Here is a 19,084-nt window from a genome sequence, read left to right on the forward strand (position 1 = left end):
CCATTCTGTTCTTCCTAGCAGACTTTAGCTGGTTTTGCCCTACAATACAATTTATCTTAAAAGATATCAGTAGTGCCACTGAAATATGCTTTCTTCTTATTGATTAGAATTCGTTAACTAGGGTATTCATGCAGTAAAATGTGAAATTGTGTGTTAATTATAGTTTATACTCATTCTGGTTGTGTATTTTTGGAAGCATTTTATGCTTGCAATAATTTCATGTTGTAAAGCATTTTGCAATTTTTCTGAATATTTTTCTATACAACTCTCCTTATGATTTGGGTTCCATTCTTTTGTCATTCTCTACATTTAAATGATAAAAATTGTTTATTTTGTCTTTTAAAACAGCATAATTTAACATCAGTCCTTAAGCTCTGAAGTAGGCTAGAAATGCTTTAAGCGTCTTTCACATGTAGCTGAAAGCAATTACATTATCTGACTGTCATGTAAGGTGTGCAAGTTAGAATCAAATTCAAATACCGTGTGGTATGAGGTGGGTTTATTTACTCTTTTGTTGTTATTATTGCTCTGTAGTTTGGATTTCTGAACTGAAAGTTACAGTTGCATTTCCAGGCAATAGACAAAACCAAAATGTAAGAAACAGGAAATTGACACAAAAAAATCAAATTAACAAAAGGAAAGTAAGCAAAGAGAAAATGTTCTGTTGTCCAGACACAATATTCTTAATGATAGTGAGGATGCAGTCTATTGATTTAATAGTCTATAAAATCATCCCAGACTAGAACTTCCTTTCCGTAATTGTTTCAAATAGTTCTCCAATTTTTTCTAAACTTTTTTTTTTACCTCTTCTTTAAAAAAATAGCTCAGCAAGGCTTGATGGGCTGTTCTTTCTTCCTTTCTGAGATTATTATTAAAATTGTCTGAGGCATGATGTGGTTATGCTATTTCAAATGTCTTCTGTAACAGTCTTTGCCTACCAGATCATAAACAGTCATGATAGCACATCTTCAGAAGTCATATCCCTTAGGTAGGTGGAGGAAACAGATCCTGTGTGTGCCTCCAGTTGCTTTCAGAATGAAGTAGAAGCGGTTACTGTATCCACTAGGCAAACCCATTGTGCTCAACATTGCAATACAGAAGGAGCATTTTCATGAACAGCTATGTCTTGTCTTGATATGTGGCATATTTGAAGAAATTTATTTTTGTCTGTTGGGCATGTACTTAGTTGGACATCTAACAAGAAAAAACAACACATTAGGGACGTTAGATTTACAAATGTTGATGTTCTCTAATCTAGACTGATAGCTGTCTCTTCTTTGGAGAATTAAAGTGTAGCAACTTTGTGTTTATTGCCTTGTCTTTAAAAGGAACATGATCCTTAAAGCATATGTTTGTTTACCTTTCAGCAATCCATCTGTAGTATGTTAGTAGCATTAACAGGTATGTATTTTGACATGCTGAGTGGTATTGACTACTATGGACATATGACTTTAGCAATTTAAATAACGATGTAAATTTAATGATTGTTTTTTTCTTTCTTTTTTTATATTTTTTCTAGGGAGAACGGTTTAATTGTAAGAAATGGATACTAAAGGATTACAAGGAGATGATAAACTGAAGATGCTTGTAATTTTACTAGCATATTTGGTAAGTTAAAAATGACTATTCTTTCCCCCCAGTTGAAATAATAGCATTGAACACAGTAATGGTATCTGTTGTTGTACACATTGCTGTTAACACTAAAGTCTTAAAATGCTATATGCAGACAATTGCATACAGGTTTTATCAATTTTAAAGTAAGGTTGGTCCACTGATATGTATAATTTCTTGCTCCTCCTCAAATGCAGTTAAAAAATTTACCTTGTGAGCCTCTTCATGGATGAAAGAGTAGAGTAGGACAGAAAATACAGGTGAATATGGCCCTGTGAAGGTGGCACTGCTTCACTTCAGAGAGATAAGAGGAATTTGCAGTGACATCTCTCATTACAGTTTGTTGTATCCATAGTGGAGGAGTTTACAGTCTTCAGCTCCTTGGCAGAATAAGGCATAGCACACAATTATATTGTCTACTAAGCGTACTTAACTCTGGCTTGCATAGACAAGCTGTAGAACTAAGGGTAATTAAGGCTTCATAGCTATCAGAAAGGCTTTGGTCTTTCTGAACAGACTAATACACAAAGTAAGAATTTAGTAGCAATTGTGGAGAACACTTTCTGTGATGGAAGCCTCTATGTAGACATTTAATTAAAAATTGTGTTCAGGGAGCTGACAGGGTTTGCTAATGTTTTTGGGTAAAGTTCCAGTGATTATATTGAGACTTTGCATGGCTGATAGCACTACTTGTGGTATTTCTCATAACTGTAGTCTCTGATTTAGTCAGATAATATACTTAAGTTTCTTTGAAGACAGAAATTGGATTCTCTCTCATTTTGCCCATTAAATATAAAGTGATAGTAAAATTTAGAATAAATAGCATTCATACTGGTTTGGGTTTTTTTAGAAGTTTCCAAGAGGTATGAGTTGGCTTTTTAAATCTCTCAGTATTCATGTTTAAAGGAGTAGATTTTACCTTATTTATTCAATAGTAATAGCATTATTAAAAGAATTATAAATCACAGTTAAATGAAACATGGCAATTTAGTGTCATGAAAATTGCTGTAGTAAATGGTCATGTGCATTTTCCTTAATGTTGATTGAGATGAAGAACTTAAACTCATGTTCAGACAATGAGTTGTTTTATCATTCCACAGGTGCCAAATATCAAGTGGGTCTTCTGAAAACTAAAGTTATTACAAGTCACTGAGTACTGAGAACCTTTAAATTTCAGACCACTTAGTTATATTTGGACTTAGATAATTAATTTTTGTTGTCATATTTAATGTTTTTGATAATGCAGAAAGTTATTTTTAAGATCAAAGCATGAATTTATTTCTCAGATTTAATATATAAAATGCCAAATATCAAGTGGGTCTTCTGAAAACTAAAGTTATTACAAGTCACTGAGTACTGAGAACCTTTAAATTTCAGACCACTTAGTTATATTTGGACTTAGATAATTAATTTTTGTTGTCATATTTAATGTTTTTGATAATGCAGAAAGTTATTTTTAAGATCAAAGCATGAATTTATTTCTCAGATTTAATATATAAAATAAAAAATTTGTGAGACTGGAGACTGCAGAGAGCAAGAATTTAGGGACCGGTCTGGAAACTGTGTCCTCTGCAAACAATGTGGGCCTGGAATGGAACTATCAAAGGTAAGGAGATCTTGCTTTCTTGAATTTCTTCCCAATAAGTGCATTTATACATGTAATTAAAATAATGGACATCTGTACTTAAGTGGAAGTATTTTATTATGACCATTTTGGCATCTGAGCCTTTTAAAGTTTTTCAAGAACCATGTTATCTGGTTCTCTTTATATGAAATACTCAGTTTGTAAAACTATGATGCCATTAATAAAATAGGCAGTACCATCAGAGGATCTGGATCTGGACTCTGAACAGGTGGGAGATAGGTGGTTTTTCTGTTTTTACTAGGTCAGTGGTTGGGGCACTTTGGGAAGCAAGACTCAAGTCAGGATCAATTTCTTTGTTTCACAAATTATTTAAAATGCTACAAAGCTAATCTCTATCTTTATGCTGTGTAAAGTAATTGAGAAGGTTGAGGCCAGAGAAATACATGGTAATATTTAGAAAGCACATAAGTCCTTGTTAAATTAATATCATGAAGAAGGAAAGACTACTATTGTGAGTCTTATGTAAATGGGTTCTTTTGCTTCTAGAACAACTGCATCTCTTGCAAAAGGAAATCCCCATAAAAATTTTGGAATTAGCAGTTTCACCTAGGTGAGCAGAAATGAATCAACGGCGATGAATGTTGATTGAGATTACTGGGATGGCATGGCATTCAGTAGAAATAGACAGTTCATTTGGCAAAATTTTTAGCAAAATCCCTAGTCTGAATGCAAGTCATGTGGGGGATCTTAGTTGTTTTCAGCACAGAGAAAGTAGGTGCTGTGTATGAGCAAGGATAGAGACCAATGAAGACAGACATAGCTGAAATGAGGGTGATATGGTGGGATTCATTATCTCTGTTACGGGAGAGGAGAGAGACAGCAGAATGAGTTGTGTGTCATGGGAAGACTGGATGTTGTGGGGAAGCAAGTGTATCATGCTAGAGATTTGATGTTCAGGCAAAAAAGAGTGCAGGGTTATATCACTAAGGGTGAGCAGACCTGTCAAGTCTCATGCATAAGCAAAAGACTTTTCAGTGTCCATCTCCTAAACCTACATCGTACCCATTGATAGAGTGTAAAACTGTGACCCAAGCATAATTGTGCAGTCAGATCAATACCTGATAAGTGGGACCATAAAGCACATGCCCTTTGCATATAGAAATGCAATCTCTGTATTGTACTTCTACTGATCGTGTAAAATGGATGATAAAGGTGGAAGTTGGGGTGTTAGAGGAATTTGAAATGTTTCTTTTACCTTGAGCCGTTACTGTGGGGGGGGATGTGTGTTCAAACTACAGGGGAAAAAGAAGCTTTCGGTTTATGGCTTTGTATTTCTTACTATATTCAGCTGTGAAAAAAGGCACAAGTTAAGTATTGTGGTTTGAAGGGATTTGCTGAAATTGAATTAAGTATTGTGGTTTGTGTGTGGTTTGAAGGGATTTGCTGAAATTGAGTGACACATTTTCCCTATCTCTCCACCCCCTGTGGCGAGTGATCAGTGCCTTAACAGAAATATTTAGTTTCGCACATTAGTGAGAATTGCTTTATATGTTAGGCAGCCTTAGTTAAGGTTTAGTCATACAAGCAATGCTGTTGAAGCAGAGTTTGGAACAAGGATGTGGTTTTGTGTTGGATGTTTTGTTTTTTTTCGGATTGGCCTTAAATTTGAGGACTCAGTGGTTCTAGGGGGTGTTTTAGTTTATAAAGGCAGTTACAAATATGACACTTTATAACAGTGGGCCTACTAAAGCAGTGTGCATTGATACAGCATACTTATCTGGTTAGCAAATTAAAACCAAAAGCAGAAAAACTAATGCTAAAGTAATTACACTCACTTTAATTTAGAAACACTAGAGTAAAACAGGGAGGTCTTAGTTTGCAATAGTACACTATTCAAGTTATGTTTTTACTTGCACTATTTTTGTTTACAGTCTAATAGTCCTGATTCTTAGGACTAGGTATTTTTTAACATGAATGTTTAACTCATTTTGATGTGTAAGCCATTACCTCTCCTGGACATTAATAGACTTTCAAAAAAATTTTTTAGACTACACTAGAACTGAAATAACAGACTTCGCTCAAACCTAAATGTGAGTGGAAGCATAATTTCCTTTATAAATAGAGATACAATTTTCTGTGAATCATAGCGAAGGATGCGATGCTGTGGCTGTTAGTGAAATGTGGTTGTAAGTAGTCTTGTGGAACTGCAGCTTGAAGCAGCAAGTATGTTAAGTCAAAGGTCAGAATGCAGAGGGGAAAGGGATTTAATGATATACTTGAAGTAATTTGCAGCACAGGAGGAGTTTTGTTTGCATGGGTTTTTTACATATGAGAAAGCAATGTTGTAATTATGCTGTAGTTTAATAACAGTTAATACCAAATAACACATCTGTTTTCCTACCGAATATTTAGTGCTCTTGGATAAAACTAGATACACTGCTGGATGTGTGAGCATGATTGTATAGTAAAATGCAATGCTATCAGTGGGGTTTTCGTTCAGTTCCCCCCTGAGAGTTCCAAGCAATCGACTGACTAGTTTCTTTTTTATGTTTGTAAGGAAAAAACCTCAGCCTATGTTGTTGAATACAAAATCTCAGCTATTGGTTTGTGCAGCAATGGGCCATATGAACAATTGACATAGACATCTGTCCCTATTTCCTTCCCTTGAAACTCAGTTCAGGTAGAACTTCTCCAGCTGAGTAAGCTGAAGCAGACAGGTCCCATATCAAGGACTGGACTGTCAAGTCCTCGCTTTGCTCTTGTTTACAAGAAACTATTTCAGCTGAGTTACAGTCTAAATATCTAGATTTCTTTCTTCTTATAACTGACTATACAGAAATACAGGGCATATATACATATATATGTGTATACACACATATAGGTGTGTGTGTATATATATATATATACTTATTTTTGCAACTGTTCAGTTATATATATATATATGACCTTTGTTGCTAATACTATGTGAACATTTCATACCTTTCTAAATTAGAGAGATGCTGTTACCTTTTTTTAATTTATACATGAGACACGTAACACACAAATCAACTCACCCATGGTAATGCCGGAATTTTTTTGTGGAACAGAGTAGATGGAGGCCATAGATTGGAACAAGAGGACAGAGGCTCTCTCTTCACAAGGCACCACATGGACAAGACAAGGGATGATGGGTACAAGTTGTACCAGGAGACATGTTTTATCTCTATATAAAAATGAATTTTTTGACAATGAGAATACTCATTCACTGGGACAACCTCCCCAGGAACATGGTAGAGTCCCCATCACTGGACGTTTTTAGGATTAAACTGGGCAGGGTGCTAGATCATCTCAACTCAGTTCCCTGTTCCATGAAAGTTTGCAACAGATGTTCTTTCGAGGTTCCTTCTTACCTGTCTATTCTATGATGAGTGTTAAGTTGCAAACCAGCACTCAGTCTATTTGACTGACCTTCCTATCTGTATAGGAAATCAACTTTGGATACCCTTTATAGCATGAACAAAACAAAACCAGGAAAAAAAGGCCTTATTTCATGTAACTAGTTGTGAATCTAGACCATTCTTTTCAGCTTTTGGTGTCACGGTTTAGTGGAGATTTTTTTTCAAGTAACCTTTTCTTCCTTCAAATATAAAAACATTACACTCTCAACTTTTCATTTCTGATTCCCTATTGACTGTTCTAACAACAGCACTGCAGATGCTGCTTTAGCTTAGAACTAAAAGCCTTGATCACTTATTTTTAATAAAGTGATATTTTGCTTTTATGTTTTATGAAGTTCTTTTAACATATTGCCATCAGGAGAAAGCTGGTTGTTACTGAATCAGCAATTTAGAATTGATGGGGAAGGGAGTGGAAGCTGCTTCCTGTGTTTGTTTACCTCTATTTGTTAATTTAAAAAATAATATTTCTATATAGCCTTCTCAAAAACATGTATCCTTGGTAATGTCTGTGAAGCCTTTGAACCACTGAAATAGCTTGCTTTTGAGTGCGTGGGGGTTTTGTTTGGGGCTGGTTTCTGTTTGGCTTTTTTTGTGGGGGTTTTCATTGGGTTGTTTGGGGTTGTTTTTTTTCTAAAGCAGTGCTTTCTTCTGGGGTGAGAGACTAAAATGATTGTATCGATTCAGAAGGAAGTGTTTGCTTCATGTGGCTCATCATTATTTAATTTCTCATTCATTTAAGGAAACAGAGCATCATGTAGTTAAGCAAATGATTTAATATCTTTCATTCTCAAGTGACTTAGCTTTGCCAGTGCCTGAATGGTCATTGTTGTAGGAAGAGCCTTTTTGTCCTCTTTTATGTGTTCCTGAAATAAATCAAACCTTATCTATGATTAAAATTTATACAAATCAAAACTAATGCAGAAAAAAGAAACTGGGATAGTTTGGGTTTCAGTCATTTTCTTGAAAATTTTCAAGTATGGAAATGAGAGTCCCTTCAGTCCTTTCCCTATCATTTGCCTTGTTAAAAAAAAAAAGTTCTGTAACTCTATAGGTTCTGTGTTTGGGGTTTTTTTTATTTATATGTGTAAAAGCAATCCATATCTCAACCTCATCAAGCTTATAGTGCAACTCAGAATTTAAATTGTTTTGTCAACAGATCACATCTGAGGTTGCAGTTCAGAAACATTGAAATGACAGTTTTGGCAACAGTAAGTTCTTTGCACAGTGCCCTAACTGTGCACTTATTTATGCTGACAGTAGATTTTTAGGGTGTGCTATGGAAATGATCACTGAACTGATCAGTCTCAAGGTTAGATTTACAATTCAGCCTCATAATCAGTTGTGTCACTGCAGTTGAGGAGAATATATGACAAGGAGGAAAAACAGAGGCGCCTTAAACAGCATTGCCACCAAATAAATTATGATAAGTAGTGTCACCCAGAAACAGCTACTGCACAGAGCTGGTGGTACAGAGGCAGCTTGATGGTTGCTAAGGCAGGGCTATGCATCACAGGTTGCTTCCCTGCACCAGGTATATGTTGAATGATGACCTGCATGTTGGCTCAGAAAAAGGAATTGTGACTTAGGCAGGTACCATTTGAAGCTACTCCTGAATGCAGCAGTCCTCATACAGAGCATCAGAGGTGGTGTGGCTATGACTGACCTGTTGTCCCAGTGAACTTAGCAAGAGCCCCTGCTACCATGTTTAGCAGTCACTGTAACTTTTCAAAGCAAGAGAGCTGCTTGTGAGGAAACCTCCTCTACCTCAGCTCAGAAGAGGGTGACATGTTTCTGGGTAAGTCTCCTGGAAACTCAAGCAGCTGCATGTAGGCATGTCAAATCTTACTCACTGAAAAGGAAATTTTTCTGACCCTAACTTTGCAGTTTGCCACAGCAGCTAAGTCTGATTTGTCTGCAGCTTGCTGTTGCAGCCAGTCCTGCCCAGAGACTTCTGCTGATAGATACGGCTTGTCACTGGATTCTAGATGAGGCTGATCCCCAGCCTGTGGTACTTTTGGAGGCTGAAACTGTGTGCTACTTAACAAGGCCATGTGCTCAAAGGTAGTACTAAAAACTTCATTTCCCAGCACCAGTGTAGTGCTGCAACCTGTTATATGACCTGACATCAATTAAAAGTGTCTTAATGCCTGGAAGACTTTTTCTTCAGCATACCCAAATATTCTTGTAATCATCATGGCCTCAGTGGAACTTTCTCTGTGCTGTGTTGTCTAGGGACTTACGTAGGTTGTGGATAATCAGTGGAACTAGAAACAAATTCTAAAATCTACTTGCAGATTATGATCTTAATGATGCCTGAAAGCATCTTTTTAATGAAATTTGAGGTTATTTTAATTGAAATAATGTTTAAAATCTAGTGTTCATTTACTTTCTGTGTTGGATTCAACTTTTAGGGAAAACCATACCACTTAACTCCATTATCCTTTATAGTCTGCTATATTTTTAGTTGTTCTGCCTGAATCAGTGTTGGGGTAGGATATACTGAAAGAAAATTTTAACAGTGCCATGGTAGTGCTTTAAGAGGTGTCTATATTATTCTGTGCTTTTAATATTTTTAGCTTGAAACTAAATGATGAGTTTAGTTAACTGGTTTGCTGCAGATTCCTAGGTGGCCTTGACCAGTTACACCACTTATACCACAGTGAGACACACATGCTACCTGGTAGCATTAAAAAAAGAAATTGTAACAACAAGAGTGGACTAATTGTTCTTCACAGAATGCTCCACAACAGGAAAAATAAAGACAGCATATATTTACATGCTCCTTTTTTTTTTCTGGCACAAAAATAAAAAGTGTTGTTTTGAAATCTAGCTAATTGATGTTACAAGTCTTACTTCTTGTTTCTGGAGTCCTGAGGTGAACTGCCACAGGAGATGAGTTCTCTTTCAAAAATATGAGTGGGAGGATAGAAGGGGTGAGGGGAATTGGGAACTATTCAGATCTCGTCAGCTGTATAACTTGACAGCTTTGTAAACAGAGCACAGAGAAAACTGGTGCACATCAGTTTCGCACATGTACTGATAAAAGATGAACAGTCGAATGTTTGTATCTTTGCTGGACTGCTAAATTATGAAGTCCAGGATTTCAAAGGGTTTGAATCCATCGTCTAAATCATATCCTTCAGTTTGGGGAATGTGGTTAATTATGAGTACAGATCTGTTTGAAGTTCTGCCTGGTTTACAAGCTTAAATATTTATTTGCACCTGCCAGGCAGTTAACTACCTCAAATATTTTGTGAACATAAAAAGCACATACATAAAGTCGTAGTTGTTACGGATTGTATCTGTAGAATTCCTGGCAAGGACTTAGAAGCCATCTTTGAAAAGACTGGAGACTGTAAATTCCTTAGGCAGAAGATTTCTTTATATTGCATCCACCGTTTTTATAGCTTTAGAGTAAACCATTCCATCATACAAAGGACCACTAAGATGTGTCCACACATCTAACTATAGCAAAGCAGATCTGATAGAGGTAGAAACCATTTACTTGAGCTTTGGTGGTTTGGGCCAGGGAGTGAAGGCATTTAATGCTAACTTTTATTTCCTGGTGTTTGCTTGTTTTTGATCAGAAGCTTCAAAGGTAGTCTGGAAAGGAAAACTTACAATTAAGTTAATTTAAGCCTTATATTTAAAAGTTTACTAGGACTCGGGAGGGACTTATTCCAAGGGATTTATCAAAGGATCCGAATATACGTGGTTTGACTGAGCTATATAATGTAGTCTATAACACTACTGTTTGGATGATCTAACTAGAAGGAGTTGATATTTAGAAAGAATGCATTAAGGAATAATGATTTCAGTGAAAAAGCTTATTTAGACTTAGGGAGAGCAAAATCTCCCAATGGAAGTTAGACTGGTTCCAGTCCCTGGTGGTAATCATGTAGCTGTGTATACAGGCTTACAATTGCATAAATGAAATTGAGTGTAAAAATGAACACAGGAAGATATTTTTAGGTGACATAAAATAGAACAGCTAGGACTGCCATTGCTTTGCCATTGATTCCTAGTAGAAAGTTGTTGTATGAAATAAAATGGTATATAATGTTCTATGTCTGAGGTAAAAAAAAAGGGGGGAGAAAAAGAAATATGTATGAAACTGTAGGATGTTTTCTGTTGTTGTTCCTGGAGACCAAGGTCTCCACATTTTGCCTTTCCCACCTAGTCCCTTTGCAATAAGTCCTTTCCAGCAAGCAGTTGTATTCCTCTTGCTATTTTGCAGTGTGTCACTATTGCATCAAGTCTAACTCCAAAGTGCTGAAAAAAATTGATAGAATATTTGGATGGTAAAAGGCAATAGCAACTCTTGTGACTTGATAGGTCTTAAGAAGTAGATTGATAGTTCTTAATACACAGTTCATAGAATTCAGTCCCCAAAACTATTACGTATTGTTGGGTGAAGTGGGTTTCTTTGCAGCTTGTCAGTTGCATTAGGTGTCCTTTTGTAAATGAATGGAAATAATTTCTTTAAACAGATAGATTCAGGATAAATAACCAACCAGAACAGTATTCCTTGTGTAGTAAAATATCATGCCTCCCTGTGATCTGCAGAGCTATTAAACTTTTTCAGCAGTTCAAGAACTGTTAAAACTGGAGTGGATTGAGTTTCTGCAATTCTTAGTGGCTAAGCAATGTTTCATGCCTAGCTGATGGTCATTAACCAGCTCTGGTTTATTTGGTAACAGAAATTCTAAACCTTTGAAGATCAGTGCACTCTCTTTGGCAATTAACTTTGTTCACCTTAGCTATGAACCTTAATATCAAAGTGCTTCTTTGCTGTTTTTGTAACTGAGTAAGTGCCTTTATACTTCACTTGTCCCAGTTTCTGCACTTTCACATGACTGACCTAATTAAAAAACAGACAGCTCAATAATTCTACCATAAGCTAGTAATAATGAAACTGTGGGAGTCCTTGAAGCCCTTTATCATTCAAATACACAGTGGTTTCATGAATAAAGTGGATGACTAAGTATTACTTATAGAAGTAAGGGAGATTATTAGCAGTGGAAGACACATTTGAACTTGCTGAAAGGATGGCTTTTGTCTCGAGAAAGACCTACTCTCAGTAATAATTACCCTAGGTCTTCATTTTATCCCAGCATTCTCTCCCTGTTCACGCTTTCAGTGACTGAATAGCTTGCTATTGCTTGTTAATCCCTACAGGAATGCGGCTTTGGATATGGGGAGGATGCACAGTGCATGACATGCAGGCCAAACAGATTCAAGGAAGACTGGGGCTTTCAGAAGTGCAAGCCTTGTCTGGATTGTGCATTAGTTAACCGGTTTCAGAAGGCCAACTGTTCTGCCACCAGCAATGCACTATGTGGAGACTGTTTACCAGGGTAAGCCCATTTCTGAAGATGAGACTTGAACAAACTCAAACTAGTTTACATTAACGTTTGCTTGTTCATGTTTTCCAGGTAAATGTTTGTTTCCTTTATGTATGTATGAAGGCCTTGTGTTCTAATCTTGGCCTTGCCAACAGTTTGCTGTATTATCTGAGCACATAATTTCAGAGTTGCACTCTTAATTATCTCATCAGTTAAAACGGTTTGATAATTATCTACTTGATCTATGAGAGTGCTGTCTGTACAGCACCTGAGTAAAATACTTCAAAATATTTAGTGCTATTAGTGACTTAATTCATTGTTATAAAGAATTAAACATTTGGAAACATGCACAGTTGCCTTCTTGAAAAATCATATTTGTTGCTCTTTGCCCATCTTTAGGTCAATGCTTAATAATTCTCATGCACATATGTTCATAGGTTAAAAGTAGTGGTTGTGGTTTATGCTTCTGAATTTCCTTTACAATGTTAATAAACTCATAGAGTATTATCCTGGCTGAGAATCAAAAATTAATCTGAAAGTATTGTTTTGGAACAGTGCAAAGACTTACTGAAACTGCTGTTATAAATCAAGACCTGTGCTTAGTCTGTTGTCCAGTCATCCCAGATCTTTGTTGCTAATCTTCTCTGTTTGTACTATTAAGTGTTAAGATCCATACAGGGCTGTTCTTTGCACTGTGGCCGAGTTCTGCTATTACATATACCTGCCATGATCTGTTAAAGGGCATTTCTGATGCTATTTGAACTGTGAACTGGTAATTTAATTGATAGAAGTAGTGTATGAGAACTGATAATTTTATTTTTATTTTCTACTACCAGCTATCAAATTCCTTCTCAAGCCCGAAATGAGGCCTTTTCATTTAAAAACACTTAGTAAAGCTTTGGTAACTAATGTTAGTTTAAGTTACTGTATAAGAAGGTGCAGCCTGAGGCGTAAGATGTTAATCACATTCACTTTTGATAGTACTTGCAGCCACATGATGGATTGATTTATGCTCTTATTGTATGTATTGTAGGGCTTAATTGGCTGTCAGCAGGGAGAAGATTTTCTTGTGTAAATTAAGTTAAATTTTGGAAGACGAGAAAGGAACGAGAAAGAAGCCACAATAAAACATAAATTAAGGGTAAATCTAAACTGGAGGACCTGGGAATGTTTCTCAGTATTCTGGTCTAGAATGCATTCTGGATATGTGTCTTGAGTACGTAGTAAAATGAGGGCTGTTTCCACAACCTGCATTTATTGGCAGCAAAGTTGGAAACATGAGGAGGGAGGGAGTCATGGTAAGGGTAGTCACAGGTCATCTGCTCTGGATGTTTTGGGAAACAGAACTGTAGAACACACAGCCTCTCCTACCTGTCCATTAGTTTAGATGCTGCCTAAGCAAACAGAGGATATAGGTAGCCAAACCAAATGGTTTAGCTAATGTTTTACCTCTCAGCAATCATATTTATTTCGGTTTTGCATAGATTTCCAACATGCCATTTGCTGTTGTTCAGCTTCAAAACACTACAGTGACCATGTCAGCTAAAAACAAATGTTAACGCATTTCATTAGGAGTAAATGATCACAGTGGCCTCTTCAGTCATGCAGCCTATGATCTGTTTCTGTTCACATTGTTAAAGCATGAGTTTCTTGAGCAGTTGGAAAGCTGTTTGCTTTAGCTGATACAGACTTCATACTTCAATGGCATTTGTAGTGTTACTAATACATCAGTAGAGTCAGTACCTTTGATTTAATGTGGCACTGTCACTACAGAAAACACTTCATGTACTCAACTTGAACAGGCCATAGCTGCTGATTCTAACTCAGTACTAATGACTGGTTGAAAGATAGACAAACCTACATGATTAGGGAGCTGTAGCTAAGTTCTTTAGAGGATGTCATACATGAAAATTTGAAATACAACACTCTAAAATTCTGGTTTTTCATTTAGTGCTGCTCTGGTTTTCTGGTGTAGAAGTGTAGGGTTTTGTCAGTCACTGTAGTCAGTAAGCTCTTCAGACATACACCCAATAATGAAGTTCTTGGAGGGACTTTAGAATGTCTCTCAGGGTATTTCATTTAATATTTTTACATTTATTTTGTTAGGAATGAGTAGATGGCTGGTTAGTTTGCTTTAGACTTTTATTTTACTGTTCACCTGCTACTGATTGTGGCCTACCATTGCTATTACTTGCCTAAATCATATGACTGATCCTTTTGTTTGCAATATCCATTTTCTCATACAGTGAAATGCTTGCTATATAGAATTTTTAAAATACACATTTAAGTGAGAATATGGAAACAAAATGGAGAATTGGATGATGTAGATTGTCCCTTCCACTTGTGATCACTTTATTAATTTGCATTCCCAGTCCATGCATGTTGTGGTTTTGGTTGGTGGTAACGATCTTCCTAGAGGAGAGACACAATACAGAGAATAGTGATTTGTTACGTATTATATAGTTCTGAAAGCTGTTTTCAGTGCTTTGCTGTTCTACAAAGCAATCAGAATATTCTTATTCTCTGAAGATTCTGACACATGGCATGTAAAACCTTCAGGGGTGGGGGGTGTCCTTCTTTGCAAGTGCATAAATGAACCAATTTGAGTGATTTATTTCTTCTGTGAACTAGGGGACATCTTAGGGATTTCAACTAGGAAGCACTGACACCTGGTCCATTATATACCGTCAGTGGTGATAACTGTCTTGTAATATCCTGTTTGTTTTAGAGAGTTATATAGATTAATCAGTTCACTTTTATTTTTGTAGATGTGTAAGTAAGCTTGCATAAGGTAAGTTCTTAATACATGTCATGTATGCTGTGATCTCTGTGGAAAATGGGGTATTGATTTCTGTCTGAATTCTCTAGAATTGGTTATTTCTTCTGTGAATACAAGATGATAGTGACAATGCATTTGGACTAACAGATTTGGAATTTTTCCTCAATTTACTCTGGACCTGCTGAATATAGTAATTAGTATCTACTGTACTTTTGTTTACTTTTATCTTCTATTTCCTGATAGCTTACATTGGGACACAGATGGACAAAAATTGCAATTACAAATTTTGTTAAAACACCTGATTCATTTTGTGAGGAAAAATAATTTTGATTAACATTTTTTCATTCTTTTATATTCTAGATTTTATAGGAAGACTAAGCTTGGAGGCTTTCAAGACATGGAGTGTGTTCCTTGTGGTGATCCTCCTCCTCCCTATGAGCCTCACTGTAAGTGCTGGTTTTGCTTTAGAATGTTCTCTCTTTTAACTTTAAAGCCTGTCAAAAAATGACAGTCACAGTTATGAATTCTTTTAAAAAACTTTTTCTTGTTAGTAAATAGTTTTGTTAATACATTTCAGCAGGTCTAGTGCTATCATTGAGAAATTTCCTCAAATGACCAGTCACTTGAGGATAAACATTCCTATCATACCACATGTTCAAGGAGTCTCGACTTCACTTGTGATGTTGTCATACTAATTTTTTAATTTCTGTTTTGTGTTACTGCCAAAAGAAAGGCAATTTTCCTAGACCCTCTGCCTACCATCAGGTACCCAAAAAGGGTATTTTGTTGTTATCTTTAAAAATAACTTGTACTAAGGTAGCAGTGAGAGAAAACAATATAGATAAATCTCTTTAGAATACTATACATCTTAAGAAGGAAACAAGTAATCAGTTTCTCTATTTGTTTTTTGCCAATGAGAGAATTCTTCGAAAGGAGAGAGCCTCTTTAACCTGCAACAGAAGCCTTGTTACTGCTTCTTCCAAGACTGTTGGTCTACATCCCATTGAGTTTTTAATTCAATCAAAAAAGTGAATTATTCCTGTTGCATTTATTGCTGTCTACTTTATAATATGAAAGGTAAATTTGATTCAGCATAATCATGTGGAAGACCTTGGATTTGCTTGTTTGTCTCTGTAACTGTGAAGCTATGTTTTGGGAGATTTTTCCTCTTCTTTAAAGGAGAAACAATTGTTTATAGAAAGAATAAATTGTCAAATTCCTGAAACAGTTCATGCTACTTTAATAGAGACATACTGTTTCTTTTAAATATCCTTTCCTTTTTTGTAGTTGCGCTAAATTAGAATAGAGCCAAGAATATACTGTTGTGCACTGAAATTATACTTTTCAATAGTTTTATATTGTATTACTATTAATGAAATGAGGATTCTTCAGCATTTCCTATATTTTTCAAATGAGCCAAACTTCTTTCTTTTGCTTCCATTCTAGTGTTAGTGCCTTTTGGGTAATAAACTTACAAACCTAGATTTTCAAAAATTAACTTATTCTGATTCAGAGGTATATAATGAAATTTTCTCAAACCTTAAGAGAATTGGACAGGAAACCACATTTATAAAAACTATTACTATTAAAGATTGCAACATTCAAACCCAGTAAATCAAATTTCTATAAAAAGAGTAAATCAAATAAGTTCCAATGTTTGCAGCAGTAGCTCCTGCCCATGTATAATACAAACCTAGAAAGTAAATTCAAAAATGTTCAGCTATTTTTGTACTGTAGACAGCATAATATCTTCAAAGCATTTAGAAAGTATGTTCTTCATGACAAACACTGTCGGATGAAAACACTGATGCCAGGAATGAAATGCTGATCTCTACTTACTGGAGCAAATCACTGCAAATTCAATGAGTTGCAGAAGGTATTTCTAGACAGAGTTTGAACATAGTCAGTTTCATACATATATGTATTTTAATTCCCTCAGTTGGGCAAATTAAGTATTATCCCCTTCATTTGTTTTTACTCTCTCTATCTACAAAAAATGGAAGTTAATGAAATCCGAAGTGAGACAGTGTTGCTCTGATCTAGGGTCTCTGACTCATAAATTCATTTTATGTGGTTTTTTTCTCTTGTCTTGTTTGTTCCCTTCTTCTAAGAAAATATGCTCTTCAAACATTAATTTCGTTTTCTGGCACAATCAAAGACAGGAAAGAAGAAATTCCCTCCCTTAGCATTCTGCTTTGACTGTAGTCAGTGACTCAGTCGTGTTTCATATTTTTCAAAATCACAAATGATTATTCTATAAAGGTGATGAAAGAGCAGTTGCCAAGTCTTCTGAAGTAACTCAGAATTGTTCAGTTTATAGTGATTCAGCTTTTGTAATTGAGCCTAAGCTTGGATCCTAAGTTGAATTGTTAGTAAGCTATTACTAATTGTAAGTGGGCAACAGGCAACCCCATGGAGAAAAGTATTTTGTCTGGCACAAGCTGCAGTGGTAAATCCAGATTAGAGATGTTTTTGTTCCCTACTCTTATGGCTGTGACAAAGCCTTTGGCTGAATAACAGAATTGGTAACGGCAAAGTCCTGAGAATTGGTAAGTATTTCTAGCTTTTACAGAAGCAGTAATAAAAAGTTTTAAATCGTTTAAATGTTTGTTATTTACATACTAACCACCCGTTAAAATCCTGAATAATGGAAATCCTACCATGTCACTGGTTTTCAAAAGGATTTTGTTTGGAATTTGTATATTGATTCTTCAGAACTCTAACATAAGCTGCCTCGTTTTTGTAGACTGTTCATGCTTTCCTCAGAGCAGCACAGGAAGTTTTTCCTACAATAGTAGCTAAATGAACTGAAATCCTTTGGAATTTTACTTTACATCAAATAGGGGGAAACGTAAGGCGAAGTCAAAAACATGATTCTATAAGGAAGTATAAATAACGGTGTGTAGAAGCAAAATTTTGCCACCTAATGCTGAAAATGTTTGCTGTTTATTTCAACAATGACTATTTTGACAGTTAAAGCTGCATTATTTAAAGTTAAATGGAGACAGGCCATTAGGTGTGTGGGACAAGCTCTCAATGATCAGGGAACTAAGTTCTAATTCTCAGCCTTTCTTATCCTTCTCTCTTTCCACTGTTAAACAGAAAGTCAAATATTAGTGCAGCTAACTCTTATATTACAGATGAAAAGAAAAAGTTTAAATGTCCTGTTTCAATGAATTAATTGTCCTGCAAGGTGTGTGGCAATCTTTGTTTGCTTAAGAACATTACCATAGGAGCACAAAGGCTCGCAGCCCCCTACCTGGACTGCAGGTTCATGTTAAAACTGAGACATGGATTGAGTTCTTTCTAGTAGCTGTTGATTATTACCCAGTTAGCTATAAATCTAAATACTTGCTTTTATCTTCCTTCTGTAGACATTTTAAAACAGATCTGGTTTAAATATTTACTCATGAAAAAATGAGTTTGTGAATTGCTAGAGGCAAAGTTGAAAGGATTCTATAATGAACAAGTAAAGAGAGTATTAGAGGCCAGGAGAATTGCTATCACTTTTGTGTAAACTTTAAAGGGGACACAATGACTTATGTGTGTTTTTAGGATGTCAGAAAATTAAATACACTATGATAGAGTTGTGTTTTAATTTACTTAGTTCAGGTAAATAAACTGTAAATACCAATCTTACGTACAGGGTCAGCATCTAAACATTAGAGATGAAATCATGTTTTTAAAATTCATGTTTATGTTAACTCTGTAAACTGAAGACATTTTTCTCACCTGAAGACATTTTTTTCCTCAATCAAATGATAGAAAAGGAGTCTTTTGAACTGGGAACTAGAGTGAAAGCCCAATCAATCAAAGATATAATTTCTGAATAGAAGGTAGCACAGACTATCCAAGAGTGATGAAACAGTGACACAGATATGGTTCAGTGATTCTTTCTCAGCACCAATTTAGGTTTGAAGAGTTCATCCTCCTGTCTGCTCAGGCCAGTGTTGTGCTTTCCTGATGGTTATACTTAAACTGTTAAACTCTTCGTTAAGCTTGACTGTAAATCTGTCTGTGATAGAAAAAGTGTTAAAATAACTCGCTTCTTAAGGTTATTGTTAAAACTAATGAGTTTGTTAACCTCAAAACACTTGTGGTGGCGGAAGTTAAGGAGAGATGTGGGAATGGTTCAAGTAAGGAGCAGAACATTTTCCAAGGATACCAGTTGCTTTCTTGGAACAAGTATTATGTTTTCAGTTAGCGTGTCTTAGCAAATAAACAAAAAATATTAGAAACCATACTCCTTTGTCATAAGAAGATGGCAAATTGAAATTAAAGCAGTAGAATTATTTTATCAGCTTGGGGTGTGTCAGCTCTTCCTACA

At 35.7% G+C, this 19,084-nt stretch overlaps 1 protein-coding gene across 1 annotated transcript in view; it reads left to right on the forward strand.

Annotated features, from left to right (window-relative positions):
• The first annotated feature begins 1,542 nt into the window (after positions 1–1,542).
• Positions 1,543–19,084, forward strand: part of TNFRSF19 (tumor necrosis factor receptor superfamily, member 19) — a 40,617-nt gene continuing 23,075 nt past the window's right edge. Inside the window, 4 exon segments of the mRNA XM_009083478.1 lie at positions 1,543–1,608; positions 3,098–3,217; positions 11,812–11,990; positions 15,118–15,203. Coding sequence (XP_009081726.1) covers positions 1,543–1,608; positions 3,098–3,217; positions 11,812–11,990; positions 15,118–15,203 — 451 coding nt within the window.

This window comes from Acanthisitta chloris, unplaced genomic scaffold (assembly GCF_000695815.1).
Source record: "Acanthisitta chloris isolate BGI_N310 unplaced genomic scaffold, ASM69581v1 scaffold10151, whole genome shotgun sequence".
In the NCBI taxonomy this organism is placed as follows: Eukaryota; Metazoa; Chordata; class Aves; order Passeriformes; family Acanthisittidae; genus Acanthisitta; species Acanthisitta chloris.